Below are 20,904 nucleotides of genomic sequence, written 5' to 3' on the forward strand. Positions count from 1 at the left end.
ATACGCACAATTAACCCCTTCAGGTGCGGCACATGAGGGGTTAATTGTACGGATCACAGCCCCCTGTAAGAGATCGGGTGCTGCCAGGCAGCAGGGGGCAGTCATGTACACAGTTCTCAGTATATTCTAACTAGAAGCGTCCCCATCACTATGGGAACGCCTCTGTGTTAGAATATACTGTCGGATATGAGTTTTCACGATTCAGCTCTGAAAAAGCTTTTATGCAGACGGATCTTCGGATCCGTCTGTATGAAAGTAACCTACGGCCACGGATCACGTTTTTTCACGGACCCATTGACTTGAATGGGTCCGTGAACCGTTGTCCGTCAAAAAAATAGGACAGGTCAACGGCACAACGGCCACGGATGCACACAACGGTCGTGTGCATGAGGCCTAAGACTGTTGGAAAAAACAAAATCCTGTCTCTGTCAAAGATGGCTTGGTCCTCAAAAGGGTTAAATGGGGTATTCCAGTTGTTAGACATTATCCATTCATCTCTATGGGAATTCCGGAGACAGTGGAGCGCTGTACCGCTATCTCCGGAACTACTATAGAAGTGAATGGAGCGGCCACCAGCATGTGTGACCGGCCACTTTGTTAATTTCAGGGGGGCTGCAGGAGATACGGGGTCCCATAGCAGTAGGACCCCCACCGATCTGATAATATATGCCCCAGGCCTGTGGGATAACTTGTAGCAACCAGAATACCCCTTTAATGGCCCATAGATATGTAGTGTGTTCACATGAGCCGTATTTAAAGAGTTTTTGTCACAATCTTTAGAATAGTTTACACAGCAGAAAAAAACGCAGTGATTTTGTATTTAAAAAACTGTAAGCAAGACGTTGTTGCATGACTGATGGCGGCTGCTGGCGGTCACGGACCACTACCCCGCCCCGGCTTGCTCTTACTAGGTGGGCAGCACAGCCTGGTTGCCCTCCTCAGTGACAGGAGCCGCCGTGACTGACAGGAGCCGCCGCGCAGGCGCAGTCTCCCTCAGCTCCTCCCCCTCCGCCGCCTATAAATCCTCCGCTCACCTGGCTGCAGTTTCCCCCGGCTGTGACTCCTGTACCTGTGTATCTCACCGCAAGACAACAGTAAGACGCCTCAGCGCTTGCATTGCACGATAGGGCGCGGGCTCTTATCGCGGAGTCTGGGTGTTTACGGCTTATCCGAGGGAAGTGTAATCTGTACTGGAAGATGTCTGCTGCAGACTCACTTTATGGACTAGAAACTAAGAAGGGCTGTCGTTTTCTGCGTCCCGTTTCCATGGGTGACTTTGCATTGCTGTACAGGATGGGCTGTGTACACAGTGGTCACCGGCATCAGCTCCTGGAGTTTGTTTTACCACTGCAGGAGTTCCCCTTTAAGTGGGTGTGACGCCTATAGCAGCCGCTTGTGCTGTGATCCCAGCCCTCCATTACAGATGTAACCTAGAGGGGGCGCTGTGCTCCAGGCATGTGTCATGGTGGGGCAGTCCAGAGGGTGCTGTGCCTACAGACCTGTCAGTGCTCCTGTGCCCTGCCATTCACAATGGGAACCATAGAAGGAGAATCTATCCACCATATGGCTGTGTAGTATGAGCCTCTGCGCTCACTCAGCTCTGCTAGGCCAATGGCTGGGCTATAGGACGGCTTTATTTGCAGTTTTATGTGGTGCTTCCTTAGGTTACATGCACATGACCGTTGTGTGTTTTTGTGGTCTGCAAAACCACGGATAGTGTCTGTGTGTATGTTCCACAATCTGTGTAATGGCATGGACAGCCGTTATTATAACTGCCTATTGTCTGCAAAACGGATAAGAATAGGACAGGTTATATGGAATTATTTTTTGTGGACCACGGATTGGAGCAGCGGATGTGGACAGCACACAAGAGTACTGTCAGTATCTTTTGCTGTCCCATTGAAGTGAATTTTTCCACAGCCATGCTGCAAAAACAGCATTTCGGATGCGGACAAAAAACGGCGGCTCTGTGCCCTCCTATGGCAGTAGTTGGCACTGGAAAGTTGGACGACACAAGGTCTCTGGGCAGCAGACATGTTTCGCTCCACATTTTATTGACAATCAGATGCCGAACTATTTATTTCAATGGGGACGGCGCACTGTCCATTCCATGGCCTGCAAAAAAAAAAAATAGAACGTCCGATTGTCTGTCAGTTTTGCGGAAAAGGTGCTTGGTGGTCTCCAGCTGTGGACAGTGACTGGATCCATGCACATCCTGGTACTTGGTAACATGCAGTGGGAGTACCAGAGAAGTGTCACAGAGAATGGTGCTGGAGTAAGGGGGTTAGTATATCATATTTTTATTTATTTTTTAAGACCTTGTAGGGGTTGTCTGACATTTTTAAGCATTTTAGGCAACCCCTTTAAGGTTTCCAGTTTGCCTTCTAAGTCCCCCAGTACTTGCCTGTCCTTGCTCCTGTACAGTGCCTCCGACAAGGAAGCTACATGTCAGCAGCCACTAGATGGCGATCACACTTTTGCTCATGGTCTGTGCAGAGGGGGTAACAGAGCTTCTGGCAAATCACCACACGCTTTTCTCCGTGGATGTGTTCCTCACAATGGCTGTTCTCCATCTTGGCCTGCTTCCCCTACACACCTGCTCCCTGTAGTATCAGCTCTTTGGCAGTGAAGTGGCTAACTTTAATAGCTGCCAGACTTGCTTATGAAAGTCATATGTTTTATTATGGGAAAACGTTAAACCCAGTGAAAGCTGCAATTTCAGAACTGCCAAGGCTGCAAAAAACACTAGGAAACTGCCTTACCGCCGATGCATCCTTATTACAGCTGTAATAAGGCTGTAAGTGCTGCATGGGTCTCCTGGACAGTGGAGAGCGGAGTCCCACCCGAATGGTGGAAGCGCTGATGGTTTAACCCTTTAGATGCCACAGTCAATAGCGACCACAGCGTGTAAGTGGTTTCAGAGGAAGGACTCCCTCAGTCAGCCACCGGCACTGCCACGTACGAGAGTGAGGGCTGCCGATGTCTGCAAGTAGCTGGGCCTACAAGGAAGGCCTCCAGTTCTGCGCTGTGTAAGTCCTAATAGGTCCTGCCAGAGGCACAGCCTAATAGCTTGCCTGTCGGTATCCTTCTGGCGGCATAATTGCACTGTAACACATCACTACAAAAACCAGTCATTGGCTGCAGTGGAGCAGATGATCATGCCCGTGCCGGAGAGGAAGTATACAAGCCGTGGACCGGAAGATGGACACGCAGGACCGGAGCGGCGGGGAGTAGGTAAGTAGGAATCTTTCCATAGTGGAGGGTGAATGGTGGGACCTGTGGTAAGGTATTTATTCCCAGACAACCACTGACTATAGCGGCTCCGCTTTTTGCATGTTTCTTTTATTCCCATTTAGACTTGCACGATTCTCAGCATTTCCAGGACATGCGTATAGCGCTTTTCTACCATTGTCTGAGGACAAATTCATAGGTTTCTTACAATTAAGGCCTCATGCACACAAACGTTTTTTGGGTCGGCATCCGAGCCGCAGTTTTTGCGGCTCGGGAGCGGACCCATTCACTTCAATTGGGCCGCAAAAGATGCAGTCAGCACTCCATGTGCTGTTAGCATCCATTGCTCCGTTCCGAGGCCACGCCCAAAAATGTATAGCATGTTCTATTGTCCATTTTGCGGACAAGAATAGGCATTTCTACAATGGCGGATTCTGTCTTTTGCGGACCACAAAAAAAGGCACGGTCGTGTGCATGAGGCCTTAGTGTGATTGTGTTTTCCAGTTAATAACTGCATAGTGCATTACATATTACAGCAACTTAAGAAATATCAGAACTTTGGCCTCTGACTCCACAGCTCTGCTCTGTACACGTTGGAGCCCCCCAAATGGGCAGAACTCCTACACAACCGTTTTTGTCCACATCTGATCGGCATTTTTTGCAGACTCATTCACTTCAATGGGGCCACAGAAGATGCAGACAGCACACCGTGTGGCATCCTAAAAAAAATAGAACATGTCCTATCCTTATCCATAAAACGGACCAATTCTATTATGGGCTGGACATTGCGTTTTGCAAAATGCAGAACACACAGCCGGTATCTGTGTTTTGCGGACCACAATAACTGCAACGGCTGTGTGTATGATCCCCTTAGGGATAACTTGTAACAACCGGCATATACAGAAGTCATGTAGCATTACCACCAATTAATACCGTCTGTCTTTTCTCTTTAGTGCCTGAATACACCATCATTTATTTTGATGTCCGAGGTAAGTAGATTTTTCTTTTTATTAAAGGGCTTCTGTCGCCCCACTAAACTTTTTTTTTTTTTGTGTACTTATAATCCCTATCCTGTGATAATGCTTTCCCTTATGTTAATAATTTTCATTCAGTAGACTTTGCAAAAAACGTACTTTTAGGATATGCTAATTACCTTTCTACCAGCAAGTAGGGCGTCTACTTGCTGGTAGCAGCCGCAGAAAACCGCCCCCTCTTGTTGATTGACAGGGCCAGCTGCAATCTCCTCCGGCCGGCCCTGTCAGCATTTCAAAAATTGTGCGCCTGTGTTAATTCGGCGCAGGTGATCTGAGATAAGGAGGCTCGCCTCCTCAGCACTCCCTCAGTGCGCCTGCGCCAATGACATCTTCTCTTTCGGTGACGTCATCGGCGCAGTTGCACTGAAGGAGTGCTGAGGAGGCGAGCCTCATCTCAGATCGCCTGCGCCGAATCAACACAGGCACACTATTTTTGAAATGCTGACAGGGCCGGCCGGAGGAGATTGACAGGGCCAGCCGCAATCAACAAGAGGGCGGTTTTCTGAATCTGCTACCAGCAAGTAGACGCCCTACTTGCTGGTAGAAAGGTAATTGGCATATAATAAAAGTACGTTTTTTGCAAAATGTACTGAACGAAAATGAATAACATAAGGTAAAGCAATATCGCAGGATAGGGATTATAAGTACACAAAAAAATCAGTTTAGTGGGGTGACAGAAGCCCTTTAAAACCAAACCATTTAAAGCATTTCTACATTGATGGTTTACTACAGTCAGCTGCACCTACAAGGGTAATCGGCTGTGTGAAAGACCGCCAAGCCCCGTACTAGACAGCAGACAGAGCAGTAACATGACTGATAATGCTCCGTGCCCCTCTGATCTCTTTACTACAGAATCGCAGTAAGATGAAGTTGTCACCGTGATTCTGTAGTAAAGAGATCAGAGGGGGACTGAGCATATCAATCATGTTACTGCTCCGTGTCTCTCCTGTCCGGAGCGGGGCTTGGCTGTCTTTCATGCAGCGGATTACCCGCACGGCATCCGCTCGGGTAAAAGGGCCCCAAGAGGCAGAATTCATCACACAGACATCCAAACACGTGTGGCTGTGTCTGGTACTGCAGCTTAGCCCTAGTCAGAATAGCCGACTGCTGTAAGGAAGAGGTTACATTTTTGTAACATTTGGGGAGGAGGGAGGAAACTGCATTGTGGTCTGCAGGGGTTTGGGGTGAGTTATTTCTCCATTTGATTTCCTTGTCAGGTCGTTGTGAAGCTATGCGGATGCTCATGGCTGACCAGGGAGCTCAATGGAAGGAGGAAGTTGTAACGTCTGCTGACTGGCAGAAGGGGGATCTGAAGAAAGGCTGCGGTAAGATGAAACCCCTTATGGGCAAAGTATAATGGTAAAATGTAGATCAGGTGATGGCGTGGGATCGGGGTCTGTGCCCGCTCATCACTTGTGGATGCCAGCTCTGGTGTACTGCTGCTTTCAGTGTTTCCTCTCACCCTAATAGACTGCCTGTCAGATTTACAGTAACAGAATGAGTGATTAGAGGAGCGCAGGTTCAGATCCCCTATTAGGCCTTTAATTGTGGTGGTGGGAGTTTAAATGGTTTTCAGGGTGCAGATGGAGTTTAAGAGGGGACACTGCAACCCCCTTCCCACACACCCTGCTGCTTTAAAAACCAGACACCCAGGTCCCACACAATATGTAAGAGAATAGATATTGATTGAAATCTCAATAAGGGGTCTGTTAGCCCTGAAAACTAACCAGTACAAAAAACTCACCTGTTTCAGCTACTGGTCCATATAGAAGTGCAGCATAAGACACTAGGGGTGAGGATGCTGAGCTTGGGAGTACTGTTTTCTGGGGTCTGTTCCAGTATCTACATGTAACTGTGAGCTCAAATGTCATCAGTATCTAATCATTGGGGCGTCATACACCCAGGACCCCAGACAATTTGCAGTAGCGCCACAGCCTTCTTGCATCTTTCCCGAGTCCTTGTGGTGCCATGTTCATCGGTCATATGGCGTAGGTGCAAGAAGCTACATGGCAACACTTGATGTGTAATGACAGTCAATGGTGTCGCAATGCAACAGCTGGACAAAAATCCAACTTGGATGGAGTTTTGTGCAACTGCCACCATTGACTATTACATAATAAGTTGTGTGACAAATGTTGTCATGTAGCCCTGGTTAGAGTTCTCGAAGGATGGGCAGAGGTGCATGTGGCAGGCGTCCATAGGAACACCGTATAATGCATTGGAGTCTTTGAAAGAAGCAATCTAATGACTGCTTATTATTATATTTAAAAAATTCAAAATCCCCCCCCCCCCCCCCCCTTCCCAAGATGGGGGGGGGGGGGGGGGGGGAACTGAAAAAATACACATGGTTATAGCTGCATGTGAAACCACCTGTACTATTAAAATATAAAAATATTTATCACGTATCCAGGCCATTCTGAGACTTTCTCCTGACACCTTGTACTTTGTTAATGGTAAATTTGAATCAATGTTTTACCTTTTTTTTTTTATTTATCAAAAATCAAAGTTTATGAACCCCTAAATTTGACGCTTTGCCTTTAAGACAGATAATGAATAGTTTATGAGGCATCACTAACATTCCCCACTTGGTAATGTAAGTTTATTCTTTTAGGACATTAGAAGGTTTAGAATTTTAGAAGCAACTTTTTGACTTTAGGAAAATTTCCTAAGTAACTTTTTAAGGTTCAGTTCTGAAGTCACTTTGTGGGGCTTACATAATAGAAACAACCCATAAATGACCCCATTTTAGAAACTACACCCCTCAAACTATTCAAAACTGGTTTTAGAAATGTTAACTCTTTAGGTAATCCATTGGAATTAAAGCAAACTAGATATTTTTTTTTTCCATTTAAATTTTTTTTTTTTTTCTGGAACACAGCAAGGGTTCATAATATAGATGAGCAAATTTCATTTTTTTTTTTTTTTTTTTTAATCCGTTCACACTTTGATGATAAAAGGTGAATTGCTTTATGGATTCTGTTCCCATGGACCATAGTGCAATTCTATGTTGGAATGCCTTTAGAGGCATTCCATTATTCATTCCACGGTCGTGTGAACAAGCCCTTACCCTGATTCTGCAGTTTGCAGAAATGCCCCATATGTGGTCGTATATCACTGTTTGGGCACAGAAGGCAAGGAGCGCCATACGGTTTTTGGAGGGCAGGTTTTGCTAAAATGGTCTTTGGGGCACAATGTTGCATTTAAAGAGACCCTGAGGTTCCCCAACAGTCAAAACCGCTATGGGGAATTTTTATTACTTGGGTGTGAAAATTTTGAAAAAAAATAACAAGAAAATAGTGCTTTAGGCCCAAACCTTTTCATAACTGATAACAGGAGAATATCCCCCCACCTCCACAATTTGCTACCCTTTCTCCTGAATACAGCAACACCCCAACTGTGGTCATAAACTGTTTGGGGATACGCCAGGGCTCAGAAGAGAGGGAGCGGCATCTAGATTTTCTAACATGGAATTTTCCCCCTCGCCTATGACAGCACCCATGGAGAGACCGCCTCCTACTCCTCAGGACAGGAAACTGGATCACACCCTTCTCTTGCTTGCCAGGGCAGCGCTGCTCTCCTCCCACTGGCGCTGTCTACTAAGAATCTTGTGCCTGCGCCATCCCATTCAGTGCAGTGAGGGAAGTATGCTCGGCAGCTGCTGGCTTCCTCACTGCACCTGTGCTAAATAGGTCAGTGAGGAAGCCGACTGCCGGAGAATGCCCTTCCCTCACTGCGCCTGCGCTGAATACTGAATATCGATACGATACCAGGATTTCAGTTTTTTCAATACTGGGCTGCGCTTCTGCACAGTCTAGTATAGTATCTCTGAACATGAGCGCGCTGCTATTGGCGCGCTCATGTTCTCTCAGCAGCACAGGGGAGAAGGAAGCTGTCCTCCCTCCCCCCTACAGCCAGGGAGAAGGAATGCCCACTAGTGAAGCTGATGTCTCCTCCCATCGCTCCGATAGTAATCAGCAGCATGTGGAGCAGGAGAGGAGACAGTAATGGGGCACTGCGGGCGAACGGAGCAGCGTCCCAGGACTAATGGTGAGTGCTGGGACATTGCTGGGCGCCGGTCTGTGTAGCCTAATAGTGAAAAGTCTGGAGTCCCATATAAAGTAATCAGTCTTTAACACAATACAGGAGGCGGGTGCCGGCAGCAGAATCACATTGCCGGCACCCTGCCCCTGACAGGGAGCTGTGATCAGCGGCAGTTAACCCCTCAGGTGTGGCACCTAAGGGGTTAACTGCCGCTGATCTGCCAGTACCCGCCTCCTGTATAAAGGGGTAATTATCATTGGTGGTGCAGTGTACCCCCCCAATCCCATTAAAATCATTGGCACAGTGCGCCAGCCTCTCTCAACCCCCCAGTATTAATCATTGGTGGCAGTGGGCACAGGGTCCTCTCCCCTCCCCCTCATTGGTGGTGCAGTGGCAGCTTCTGATCGGAGCCCCAGTCTAAGGCCCTTATTTGCCACCAATAGAACACCCTGCTTATTAGGTTTGGTCATCAATTCTCTCCTCTCCTGTGTTTCTTGGCCTTATACTATAAATAAAGGAGTAGGGAGAAACTACAACTCCCAGCATGCATGCTTCATCTACTCTTCTCAGAACTCTCATAAAAATGAATGGAGCATGCTGGGAGTTGTAGTTTCACAACAGCTGGTGTGCTGAAGGTTCCTGTCCCCTGCCCTAGATGCTCCACTTCCAGTACTTGATCCATTCAGTACCAGTGTATCCTCTATTTTTCCCTACGTTAATCCATATTTTTTTGTAATCTGCATCAATCAGATCCCAACAATGCCAGGAATTTTGCTGTAGTTAACATTCAGTGCTGTCAAACTATCTTAGTTCCTTGTCGTCTTTTCTCCTTGTAGGTGTATGGCCAACTTCCAGGATTTAAAGATGGAGACTTCACGCTGTATCAGTCCAATGCCATTTTGCGCCTTCTTGCAAGGAATCATGGTATTACAACTTAAAGGGGTTATACAAAGTCTAACATATGCCCCCCTCATATAGATTATACTTACCCACCTCCCCAGCACCTGTGCTGTTCCTGATCCCGCTGCATCTCCAGGTGACTCTAGGGAGGCTAGTCCCTGTCACAGCCTGCTATTGGCTGCTCCCCGCCAATAGCCCCCCCCCCCCCGTTGCCAGATGTTTTAATCCACACGACTGGGGGATCAGGAGCAACTCAGGTGTCGGAGATTCTTTTGTTCTTTCATGTATTGAGCTTGTGGATCCCTCTGCATATATTTACTCATTCTGAACTGATTGGGTTGTAGATCTGTATGGGAAAAATCCTCATGAGGCAAGCCTCATAGACATGGTTAATGACGGAGTGGAAGATCTTCGGCTGAAGTATTTGAAGATGATCTATCAGAACTATGTGAGTGACACCCAGAAGTCTGACAGAGAAATGTCTTCCTCTTCAGAAGATTCATGCGATTTTCCTTTTTTTGTTTAGGAGAATGGAAAAGATGATTACGTTAAGGCTCTGCCCACTGACCTTGGTCACTTTGAACGTCTGCTTTCCTCTAATAATGAGGGGAAGGGGTTTGTAGTAGGAGCTCATGTGAGTATTGGTTTGCTTTAGTTTTACTAGGACTATTTAATTGACAGGCCATTGATCTGAAAATGTAACTATGAATTAACACATGTGGAATTATATACATAACAAAGTGTGAAACAACTGAATGTCATATTCTAGGTTCTTCAAAGTAGCCACCTTTTGCTTTGATTACTGCTTTGCACACTCTTGGCATTCTCTTGATGAGCTTCAAGAGGTAGTCACCTGAAATGGTCTTCCAACAGTCTTGAAGGAGTTCCCAGAGATGCTTAGCACTTGTTGGCCCTTTTGCCTTCACTCTGTGGTTCAGGTCCGTGGACTGTGGAGGCCAGGTCATCTGGCGCAGCACCCCATCACTCTCCTTCATGGTCAAATAGCCCTTACACAGCCTGGAGGTGTGTTTGGGGTCATTGTCCTGTTGAAAAATAAATGATGGTCCAACTAAAAGCAAACCGGATGGAATAGAATGCTGCTGCAAGATGAAGGCATACTGAACCAGCATGGCTACCACAGCAATCTTGAATAAATCCCCAACAGTGTCACCAGCAAAGCGCCCCCACACAATCACACCTCCATGCTTCACGGTGGGAACCAGGCATGTAGAGTCCATCCGTTCACCTTTTCTGCGTCGCACAAAGACACAGTGGTTGGAACCAAAGATCTCAAATTTGGACTCGTTAGACCAGTGGAAATCTGTGCTTTGGTCTGATGTCCATTCCTTGTGTTCTTTAGCTCAAACAAGTCTCTTCTGCTTGTTGCCTGTCCTTAGCAGTGGTTGCCTAGCAGATATCCTACCATGAAGGCCTGATTCAGTATCCTCTTAACAGTTGTTCTAGAGATGTGTATGCTGCTAGAACTGTGTGGCATTGACCTGGTCTCTAATCTGAGCTGCTGTTAACCTGCGATTTTCTGAGGCTGACTCGGATGAACTTATCCTCCGCAGCAGAGGTGACTCTTGGTCTTCCTTTCCTGGGGCGGTCCACATGTGAGCCAGTTTCTTTGTAGTGCTTGATGGTTTTTGCGACTGCACTTGGGGACACTTTCAAATTTTTTTTATTTTTTTTTCTGACTGACCTTCATTTCTTAAAGTAATGATGGCCACTCGTTTTTTCTTTACTTAGCTGCTTTTTTTATTTTTTTCTTGCCATAATACAAATTCTAACAGTCTATTCAGTAGGACTATCGGCTGTGTATCCACCTGACTTCTCCACAACGCAACTGATGGTCCCAACCCCATTTATAAAGCAAGAAATCCCACTTATTAAACCTGACAGGGCACACCTGTGAAGGGAAAACCATTTCAGGTGACTACCTCTTGAAGCTCATCAAGAGTGTGCAAAGCAGTAATCAAAGCAAAAGGTGGCTACTTTGAAGAACCTAGAATATGACATATTTTCAGTTTCACACTTTTTTTTGTTATGTATATAATTCCACATGTGTTAATTCATAGTTTTGATGCCTACAGTGTGAATCTACATTTTTCATAGTCATGAAAATAAAGAAAACTCCTTGAATGAGAAGGAGTGTCCAAACTTGGTCTGTTCTGTATGTATGTGTTCTGTGTGTTTGTTTTTTTTTCTAAATCTTTAATGTATGCAAATATATAGTTCTGTGTCACTGACACAGGCTGCTGTTAGAGAGCCTGCAAGAAATGGAAAGTCCACATGGTAATACTCGTGTTCATAAAGATCTAAAGGCTGTGCACGCCTTCACAACCACCTTTGTTGCTCCACTACTTTAACAGCAAGTAAGGGACACATGGAAAACTGAAAGCAGGATGATTGTTTGTAGTCTGTTACCATGGAAACACATTGACATGTACCTTGGATTATAAACAACTTTGTATAAATCCATAGTACAAGTGAGGTGGAGAAATGCCTCCTCCACTTATCAGGGCCATTCATTAATATTCCAGTTGACAGTAAATCTGCTCAGTACTTGTATTATGTTCTCCATGCTGGTTCCCCTCTTAATAGACCTTTCTGCAAGCTGACAGGGAGTTTAGGGTGACTTGAACAATTAAGAAATGCAGGGAGGTGGGGGGCCTGTACCCTCCTGAAATGATTGGGTCAGAATAACCCTGTAAGTCGTTGACTCCTAAAGTTGTGATGTATAACTGCATTATTTCCCTATTGCTTTGTAGATTTCCTTTGCCGATTACAACCTGGTGGATCTTCTGCACAACCATCTTGTTCTGGCACCAGACTGCCTTTCAGGCTTCCCACTCCTCTGTGCCTACGTCAAACGCATTAGTAGCCGTCCCAAGCTTGAAGCATATCTCTCCAGTGATGCCCACAAGAAGAGACCAATCAATGGAAATGGCAAGCAGTGAGCATTGAGGAAAGTGGAAAAGGTTATGAATCCAGACTACAATAAAACCGTGAAGTCAGAATCTAGTAATGTATGTAGATGTGCCTACTGCCAGTCTCTCCCTCATGTTGCCTAAAGAGAATTTTATTGGCACCTAATAGTTTTACCATCCATGTAACTGTAGGTTGTTACTAGATATGAGCTGTGAATAGTTATTACTGGATTGTTGGAAAATAAAATATTTTGAAAGGTGGTGGTATGTATGTTTATTTTCCCTGAATGGATCTAGATCGGGTGTCAAGCTCCTTTTTAGAGGGCCATATCTGCAATATGGTTGCATACAATGGGTTGTAAGAATGTGTTAGTATTCAGCTACAGGGTGATCTTGGTTGCGTGATAACTGTCACACCCAAGTATTGCAGTGTAGCAGTACTCATGTAGAAATGAATGGGGCCACATCTGCAAACCCAAAATTGCAAAAATCTAACTGGTGTTATGGCAAATGAGTCCTGCTGTGACCACACACACTTTTTATTTTTATTTTTTTACAGGCCTCTATGTGGAACCATTCATGGATCCACCAAAAAAATAAACTGAAATGACTCAATGTTTGTTGTTTTTGTGGCATGGAATGCACATGTCTTATTGTCCGTTTTGTGGACAAGGACAGGCATTACAATGGATCTGCAAAAAATACAGATCCAACACAGATTTTATTTTTTTGGACCGCAAAAGACACATGTGCATAAGCCCTTAGGCTGGTTTCACATGAGTGAGTTCAGTGCGTTGAACTTGCAGTGTGGGGGCATGGCCTGGTCGGGCATGTGAGCAGCTGCTTGAGGGGAGCTCCTGACCGGCCATCCTGAGTAATCCTGTCTCTGCAGCAAGCGCTGCTGGTTTCTTTCACTGCGGGGCACCAGAGTGTACGGACCCTATACAGAGTGCCATGACACGTACTGGCAGAAAGGAGAGGGAGCGGAGGGAGGCCGGCATGTCCACGCCGGTAAAACAAGATGGTGCCGCATCGGAGGTGCGGGCCGCAGACCTGGCGGCTCGCTTGGGTTAAAACGCCCGCTCAGCATCTGAGATGCCTGTACCGTCCACCACCACATCAGGGGAGACAGCTGTGAGGCAGAAAGCCTCAGCATGGCCGACACTGGGACTTGAATATGAGCAGTCACAGGCAGAAGAGATGGCTTGAGCTTCTGCCTCTGTTCTAATAGCTCCATCTAATGGCCCTGCATCGCTATGTCCTCAGCATACACAGATTGGACAGCCTGATGAAATTACTGGTGAGCCTACTTTTAAGGATATCTTTACCCTGGGTTCACACCTGAGCGTTTTACAGCGCGTTCCTATGCACTGTAAAACGCTCAACAAGGAGAAACCAATGATTCTCTATGGGAATGGTTCTCACCTAGGCGTTTTACAGCGCGTATGATCGTGCTGTAAAACACCTGACGCCCCAAGAAGTAAATGAGCTTCTTTGGGGCATCTTGTCGCGTGTTCCCGTACATAGACTTTTGGAAACGCGTGACAATGGGCGTTCGCTTGTCTCTGTATGCGCGATTGCAAACGCCGGAACAATCGCGCATACAGAGCGCTCCATCGCGAATGCTCAAGTGTGAACCCAGGGTTAAGGCAGTCCAGCAAAGCAAAAAAGTCTCCTTTCTCTGCCAAGACCTTAAAGTCACTGATAGGATGACTGAGGTTGAAGTCAGAGTGAGCACAGTGGAGGATCAACTGCCCCCTGTTAAGAGATCTGGGCAGGGTTATTCATAATGTAACCCTGTTGATATCAAAAGCAGACGATCTAGAGAATCGTTCAAGGAGGAACAATCTCTGGTTGGTGGGGTTCCCTGAGAAAGCTGAAGGTCCTCATCCAGTATCCTTTTTTGAAGATTGGATTGCAATTAAATTTGGCAAGGACTTGTTGTTCAGGATGTTTGCTATTGAAAGGTAGCACAGAGTGCTGTTTTGCACTCTGCCACCAGGGGCCCCACCACTTCCAGTTCTAATGAAGCTGCTACACTTCAGGGACAATATGCTTAAGAAAGCAAGAGATCATCCGGAGCTGTTGATTAATGGGAGCAAAATTGTGATGTCTCCAGACTGAAGAGTCAAGTTCCTGGATGTGAAAAGGCGCCTTCGGAATCTACAAATCCCGTACTCCATGTTGTATCCGGCCAGGCTCCGCGTAGTGGCGCATGGAGAAGTCTGTTTCTGTGACACGCCCTCTGGAGGTGGTGCAGTGGATTGACATTAATGCGCCTTTGCTGAAGAATATAGCTTCTGTGGGATGAGCGTCCTGCCTATTGTAGTGTTGGAGAACGTGAGATATGACAGATGTGTTCAGGGACATGTTTGATATGTTCTGCATATTAGTGCTTTGCGTATTTGTCGGTCCTTATTACGGTCTACTGTTTCTATGACCTGTTTATATTATCTTTATATGTAGGGTCCGCGGATCCTTAAGTCACTCTGGTGACGAGTTGCTGGTGTCACCTGAAAATGTTTTACTATGTTTATGCACTTTGATTATGTTCAGCACGCTGCAGATGCACCTACATGTGGGCAGGTCAGCATGGGTAACCCGTTCTATGTGCACATTCTTCCATGGGTTTTCCTGTGGCAACTATTCCGCCATGTGTATGGCTGACCGTAGGGAAGTTTTTTCGCCCTGCTGGTGTTTTTTTTTTCAGGGTAGGGATCATGTCCTTGCCGCTAGTTGTTTTGGGGTTAGTTTTTTGGGTCGGGAATGGGTGGGCTAAGCGATAGAGCAGGGTCCAAATATTTCTGTGGTATATGAGGAATAAAGAGCTAACATTTATGATGGCTGTGGTGTGCGCGGATGGTGAATGCAATGTATGGTACTATGGCAAATAGTCTTAAGATAATAGGATGGAATGTTAGGGGCTTAGGTGATTCAAATAAGCATACTGCGATGTTTATGGCACTTCAACACTTCCACCCTGCTAAATTTTGTCTGTCAGAGACTCACTCATTTATCTACCAACACTACTTCGGTCGTACACAGGCCGTGGATTGGTTGCACATTTCACTCCATTTTCTCTTCTCATTCTAGGGGTGTAAGTGTTCTAGTGCATAAATCTCTGCCATTTATGTCATGCGTCTCGCATAGACTATAATGGACGGTATGTTTGTCTCCACTGTACTTGTTATCATTGATCCTTTTATATTAGTTGCAGTGTACATTCCCCCCCCCCTACAGTAGTGAGGTAATAAAATAAATTATGAGATATGTTGAGGATCTACCCCAATGTCCTATTCTGACCGCAGGTGATTTTAATACTTGCCCTTCAGTAACATTGGATAGGGGAGGGATGTCGGGAGCTAATAGGGACTCTAACTTTGCCAGTGTGTTGCGGGAACTGGACTTGCATGACATTTGGCGGGAGAGGAATCCGAGTGTGCGTCAGTTTTCATGTTTTTCTAGCTCTCACCATTCGCTGTCACAAATTGATCTAGCTATAGGTTCACCTGAGGTGTTGTCGCTGGTGGTGGAAATTAAATACTTACCTAGAAGTCTCTCCGACCATTCCCCGATTTTTTATAGAATTGCATCCGGGCACTAGGCGTCTCCCTGGGATCGGGACATGGAAACTTAACCCGTTTTAGCTACAATTGGTAGATGGGGAGAATGGCGTGGGGGAGGAATTGAAAGAGTTCTTTGCGCAAAATGTTGGGTCGGCAAGTGTGGGTGTGGTGTGGGATACTTGCAAAGCATACGTCAGAGGCCTTTATATTCAGAAAATTAGCAGACCTAAAACTAAATCTCGTGAAGCCCAGAAACAGCTGCAAGCTTTGGTAGTGTAGGCGGAGGAAAGGTTTATAAATACACCTGATAGGGCAAGTGAGGACTCCCTTATAGCAGCTCAGGCGAGGTTGAAGCAGCATTTATTGCAAATGGCGGACAATCGCAGGTTTTTTGTAAACATTTTGAGGCGGGGGAAAGTTCTGGTAAACTACTGGCAAGGGTTATTAGAGCCCAGGAAGGACCATCCAAAATCTTGTCTATCCAGAGGGCAGATGGTTCTCTTGCCACGGTGGATGAGGAGATTCTGTCAGTTTTCCACACCTATTATGAATCCTTGTATAGGTCTAAATTGAAGGTTGATTCTACTAATATAGCTAATTATCTTACAGAGATTGAGATTCCGAGACTATCAGCGACAAGTGCAGCTTGGTTGGAAGGACCTTTAACACTCAAGGAGATAGAATTGGCCTTACAATCATTTCCCAATGAGAAAGCTCCAGGGATAGATGGACTACCGATTAGAATTTTTAAAAAAGTATAGTAGTGTTCTAATGCCCCACTTAATGTCAGTTTTTAATGATTCCCTTCAAACAGGACACCTCCCCGCTTCTATGAAAGAGGCTATTGTAGTGGTCCTGCCCAAACCTGGTAAGGATCCCAGATCCCCTGACTCGTACAGACCAATTTCATTGTTAACCTCTGGTATTAAGATTCTGGCGAAAGTGTTAGCAAATCGTCTACAGTCTGTCATTTCCACTATTATTCATAGTGATCAGACGGGTTTCATGCTTCACAAATCTACTTCGGTGAATCTTAGACGTCTTTTTCTTAATACTCAGAGAAGAGTTGAGTCTGTCGGAGGGCGAGCCATCCTTTCATTGTACGTGGCTAAAGCCTTTGAATGGTGTTATCTGTGGGAGGTGTTGTGAGTCATGGGGTTTGGGACGACCTTTATCTCCTGGGTTCAGTTGTTATACAATGGCCCCTCGGCCAGGATACGGGCGAATGGGGGAACATCGAAGTCATTCAGATTGGGAAGAGGAACCCGTCAGGGATGCCCATTATCTCCCCTTTTGTTTGCTATTGCAATTGAGCCGCTTGCCTGCTTGTTGCCCTCATCTGATAAGATTGTAGGGTTTCCCTGTGGGACTTGGGAGGAGCAGCTTTAGTTGGGTGGGGTGGGATGGTCTTATGTTTATAAATTGTTGGATGGGAAATGCGGTTCTGTACCAGGTATACTTTGTAACTAGATTACGTGATTTTATGTACTTCTTGTACCATGGTTGATGTTACTTGGGATACTCATGAAAGTAACTGGTTGTCCGACCTTGTAATGCTATGGTATTTTTGTCATCAACTGTTGCATGTATGCTGTGCAAACTATTTTCCTTTGTATTTTGGGGATTTAAAAAAAAACAAATAAAAATTATCTAATTTAAAAAAAAGAACTTGTATTGTGCGTCTGTGAGGGCTCTCGTCCTGACCTACAGCATTATGTCAGTGTTAGGCACTTTCACATTAGTGTTCGGGGCTCCGCTTGTGAGTTCCGTTTAAAGACTCTCACAAGCGGCCCCGAATGCATCCGTACAGCACTAATGCATTCTAGGTGGATGCGGACCCGCTCAGAATGCCTCAGTCTGGCAGCGTTTGGCCTCCGCTTCGCTCGGCAGGCGGACACCTGAACGCTGCTTGCAGCGTTCGGGTGTCTGCCTGGCCGTGCGGAGGCAAACAGATCCGTCCAGATGGATCCGTTTGAATTTGACACTATATGGCTCAATTTTCAAACGGATCCGTCCCCCATTGACTTTCAATGTAAAGTCTGGACGGATCCGTCTGAAGCTACTTTCACACTTAGAATTTTTTCTACAATATAATGCAGACGGATCCGTTCTGAACGGATCCCATCGTCTGCATTATATGAGCGGATCCGTCTGGGCAGACCCCAGACGGATCCACTCTGAACGCAAGTGTGAAAGTAGCCTTAGGCTACTTTCACACTTGCGTTCGGGGCTCCGCTTGTGAGTTCCGTTCAAAGGCTCTCACAAGCGGCCCCGAACGGATCCGTACTGCCCCAATGCATTCTGAATGGATAAGGATCCGCTCAGAATGCATCAGTCTGGCAGCGTTTGGCCTCCGTTCCGCTCAGCAGGCGGACACCCGAACGCAGCTTGCAGCGCTTTGGTGTCCGCCTGGCCGTGCGGAGGCGTACGGATCCGTTCATAGTTACAATGGAAGTCAATGGGGACGGATCCGTCTGTCATGGCTCCGCTTTGACACGGATCCGTTCGAAAACGTTCATGTTTCTGCGCATGCCCAGTAACTTCCTGTCCCTCACCCTCATCTGTCCCTCCCCTCATCGTCGGCCATTTTGGATAATCGACTTGGTGAGACTGGTAAGTGTATTACTATCTATCCATCTATCTCTCTCTCTATTTCTAGGGTGGGGGGGCTGCTGGCACTTGGGAAGGGGTGTGTGTGTCTGGAACAATGGGAGCCGCTGGCACTGGTGGTGTGGGCTGCCTTTATGGGGGGCTTCTGGCACCGGGGGGGGGGGGCGCGTGTGGCTGGAACTGTGGTTGCTGCTGGCACTGCGGGGGTGTTTGTGGCTGGAACAGTGCGGTTTGCTGGCACTGCGGGGGTGTTTGTGGCTGGAACTGTGCGGTTTGCTGGCACTGCGGGGGTGTTTGTGGCTAGAACTTTGTTTGCTGCTGGCACTGCGGGGGTGTTTGTGGCTGGAACTGTGCGGTTTGCTGGCATTGCAGGGGTGTTTGTGGCTGGAACTGTGCGGTGCTTCTGGATGGAACTGCATGTTTTTTTGTGGCTGGAACTGTGCGGTGCTTCTGGCAGTGCGGGGGTGTTTGTGGCTGGAACTGTGTCTGCTGCTGGCACTGCGGGGGTGTTTGTGACTGGAACTGTGGGGGCTGCTGACATTGGGGGGGATGAGGGCACTGTGGGAGAGTTGTTTGGAACTGGGGGCCTGATGTCATTGTGCGGGGCTGCTGTCTCTCGGGGTGTTTATGTAACTTGGGGGGATTATGGCTTCTGTCGGATTAATTTTTTTAATTATTTTATTATTAGGGTCGTTCCAAAAAAGAAAAAAAAAAAGAAAGACATCTGCGGTGGGGAAGCCCATATCCATATTTTAAAAAGTAAGTATTAAAAAAAACTAAAAAAATGTTGATATATGAGGAAATAGTGCTCTACAAGTTCCTTTAACGTTATCTGCATTTTGTCTGGTATTCTGTTGCGTACAGATGTCATCTAAGAAGACATCAGCCATCGACTGGCGTAACCCACCCAGAAGGCGCGCCGTATCCAGTGGCCCGTAAGTATAAAATCAACACTTGGACTTTTTACTGTTTGATTCGTTGCATTAATCAGTATGTGCTCTTATTATAGATTTCTTCATCATCTTCAGCGGAGGGCTCTCCGGAAGTGGCTGCCGGGGCCAGCTCACCAGCGTCCAGGGGAGGTGGACCAAGCCCGGACCGGGGCTGTCAAGAAGTAAGTATATATATATATAGATTTCTTAAAAATTGGTTTAAGTACGGTCTTCTAAAAAATTTTTTATTTGTATTAGCAATCTGCACCTAGAGCCGCCAGCGAGGATCCCCCAGTCGCCTCCAGAGTCCGCGGGAATGATCGTGGCGGTCGTAGACGTGTAAGTATTGAATTTAGTAGTTTTAATTACCATTTTGTATTAGGATTTACATTCAATTTTGTATTTCCTTTTTTTTCAGGGTTCCCTAGGCTCCACCAGGGAGGATGAGGAGTTCGGGGTTCCGAGCATCGATAACCTGCTCCTCATCCGACTGGTGGAGGCGCGTCCAGCGTTATGGGACCACGCCGACCGCCACCACGCCGATTATCGCCATACCCAGCGGCTCTGGAGGGACATCTCTGCAGAAGTTTTAGAGACCTGGGGGGATCTAGATGCGGCGGCTCAGGAGAAATATGGTAAGTAAAACAATATGCATTTTAATAAATTAAAATATTCTTGTTTTCCTTTCATCATGCTGATTTTAGTTTTTATTGTTTTTTTCCATAGTCAAACTGGTTATAACGCGTTGGCGATCTATCCGGGACCGCTTCAGGAGGGATTATAACAAGGAGGGTCAGGCCCCGGGTGGCTCCGGAGGAACCTCAGGGGCCACATACATCCATACGGCGGCCCTGGGGTTCCTACGAAAGGCTATGGCATCAAAAAGGTAAATATTTATAACAACTGTTTAAAAAATAAATTGTAAAGGGGCTGTCCGAGACAGGGTAGCGTTTGGCTCCCCTGTTTTAGACAGCCCCCCACAGTCAGATGGACAACTGTTCTCTCCGTCTGAGTGTAAGGGGCTGTCTGAGACAGGGTAGCGTTTGGCTCCCCTGTTTTAGACAGCCCCCCACAGTCAGATGGACAACTGTTCTCTCCGTCTGAGTGTAAGGGGCTGTCTGAGACAGGGTAGCGTTTGGCTCCCCTGTTTTGGACAGCCCCCCCACAGTCAGATGGACCACTGTTCTCTCCGTCTGAGTGTAAGGGGCTGTCTGAGACAGGGTAGCGTTTGGCTCCCCTGTTTTGGACAGCCCCCCACAGTCAGATGGACCACTGTTCTCTCCGTCTGAGTGTAAGGGGCTGTCTGAGACAGGGTAGCGTTTGGCTCCCCTGTTTTGGACAGCCCCCCACAGTCAGATGGACAACTGTTCTCTCCGTCTGAGTGTAAGGGGCTGTCTGAGACAGGGTAGCGTTTGGCTCCCCTGTTTTGGACAGCCCCCCACAGTCAGATGGACCACTGTTCTCTCCGTCTGAGTGTAAGGGGCTGTCTGAGACAGGGTAGCGTTTGGCTCCCCTGTTTTGGACAGCCCCCCACAGTCAGATGGACCACTGTTCTCTCCGTCTGAGTGTAAGGGGCTGTCTGAGACAGGGTAGCGTTTGGCTCCCCTGTTTTGGACAGCCCCCCACAGTCAGATGGACCACTGTTCTCTCCGTCTGAGTG

At 46.9% G+C, this 20,904-nt stretch overlaps 1 protein-coding gene across 1 annotated transcript; it reads left to right on the forward strand.

The window, feature by feature from the left end:
* The first annotated feature begins 966 nt into the window (after positions 1–966).
* On the forward strand, positions 967–12,397 carry LOC122940968 (glutathione S-transferase P 1). The gene is made up of 8 exons (XM_044297919.1): positions 967–1,094; positions 4,185–4,220; positions 5,483–5,584; positions 8,474–8,478; positions 9,143–9,230; positions 9,551–9,654; positions 9,733–9,840; positions 11,978–12,397. Coding segments are annotated over exons 1-8 (633 nt in total). The 5' UTR covers positions 967–1,093; the 3' UTR covers positions 12,167–12,397.
* The last annotated feature ends 8,507 nt before the right edge of the window (positions 12,398–20,904 follow it).

This window comes from Bufo gargarizans, chromosome 6 (assembly GCF_014858855.1).
Source record: "Bufo gargarizans isolate SCDJY-AF-19 chromosome 6, ASM1485885v1, whole genome shotgun sequence".
NCBI lineage: Eukaryota > Metazoa > Chordata > Amphibia > Anura > Bufonidae > Bufo > Bufo gargarizans.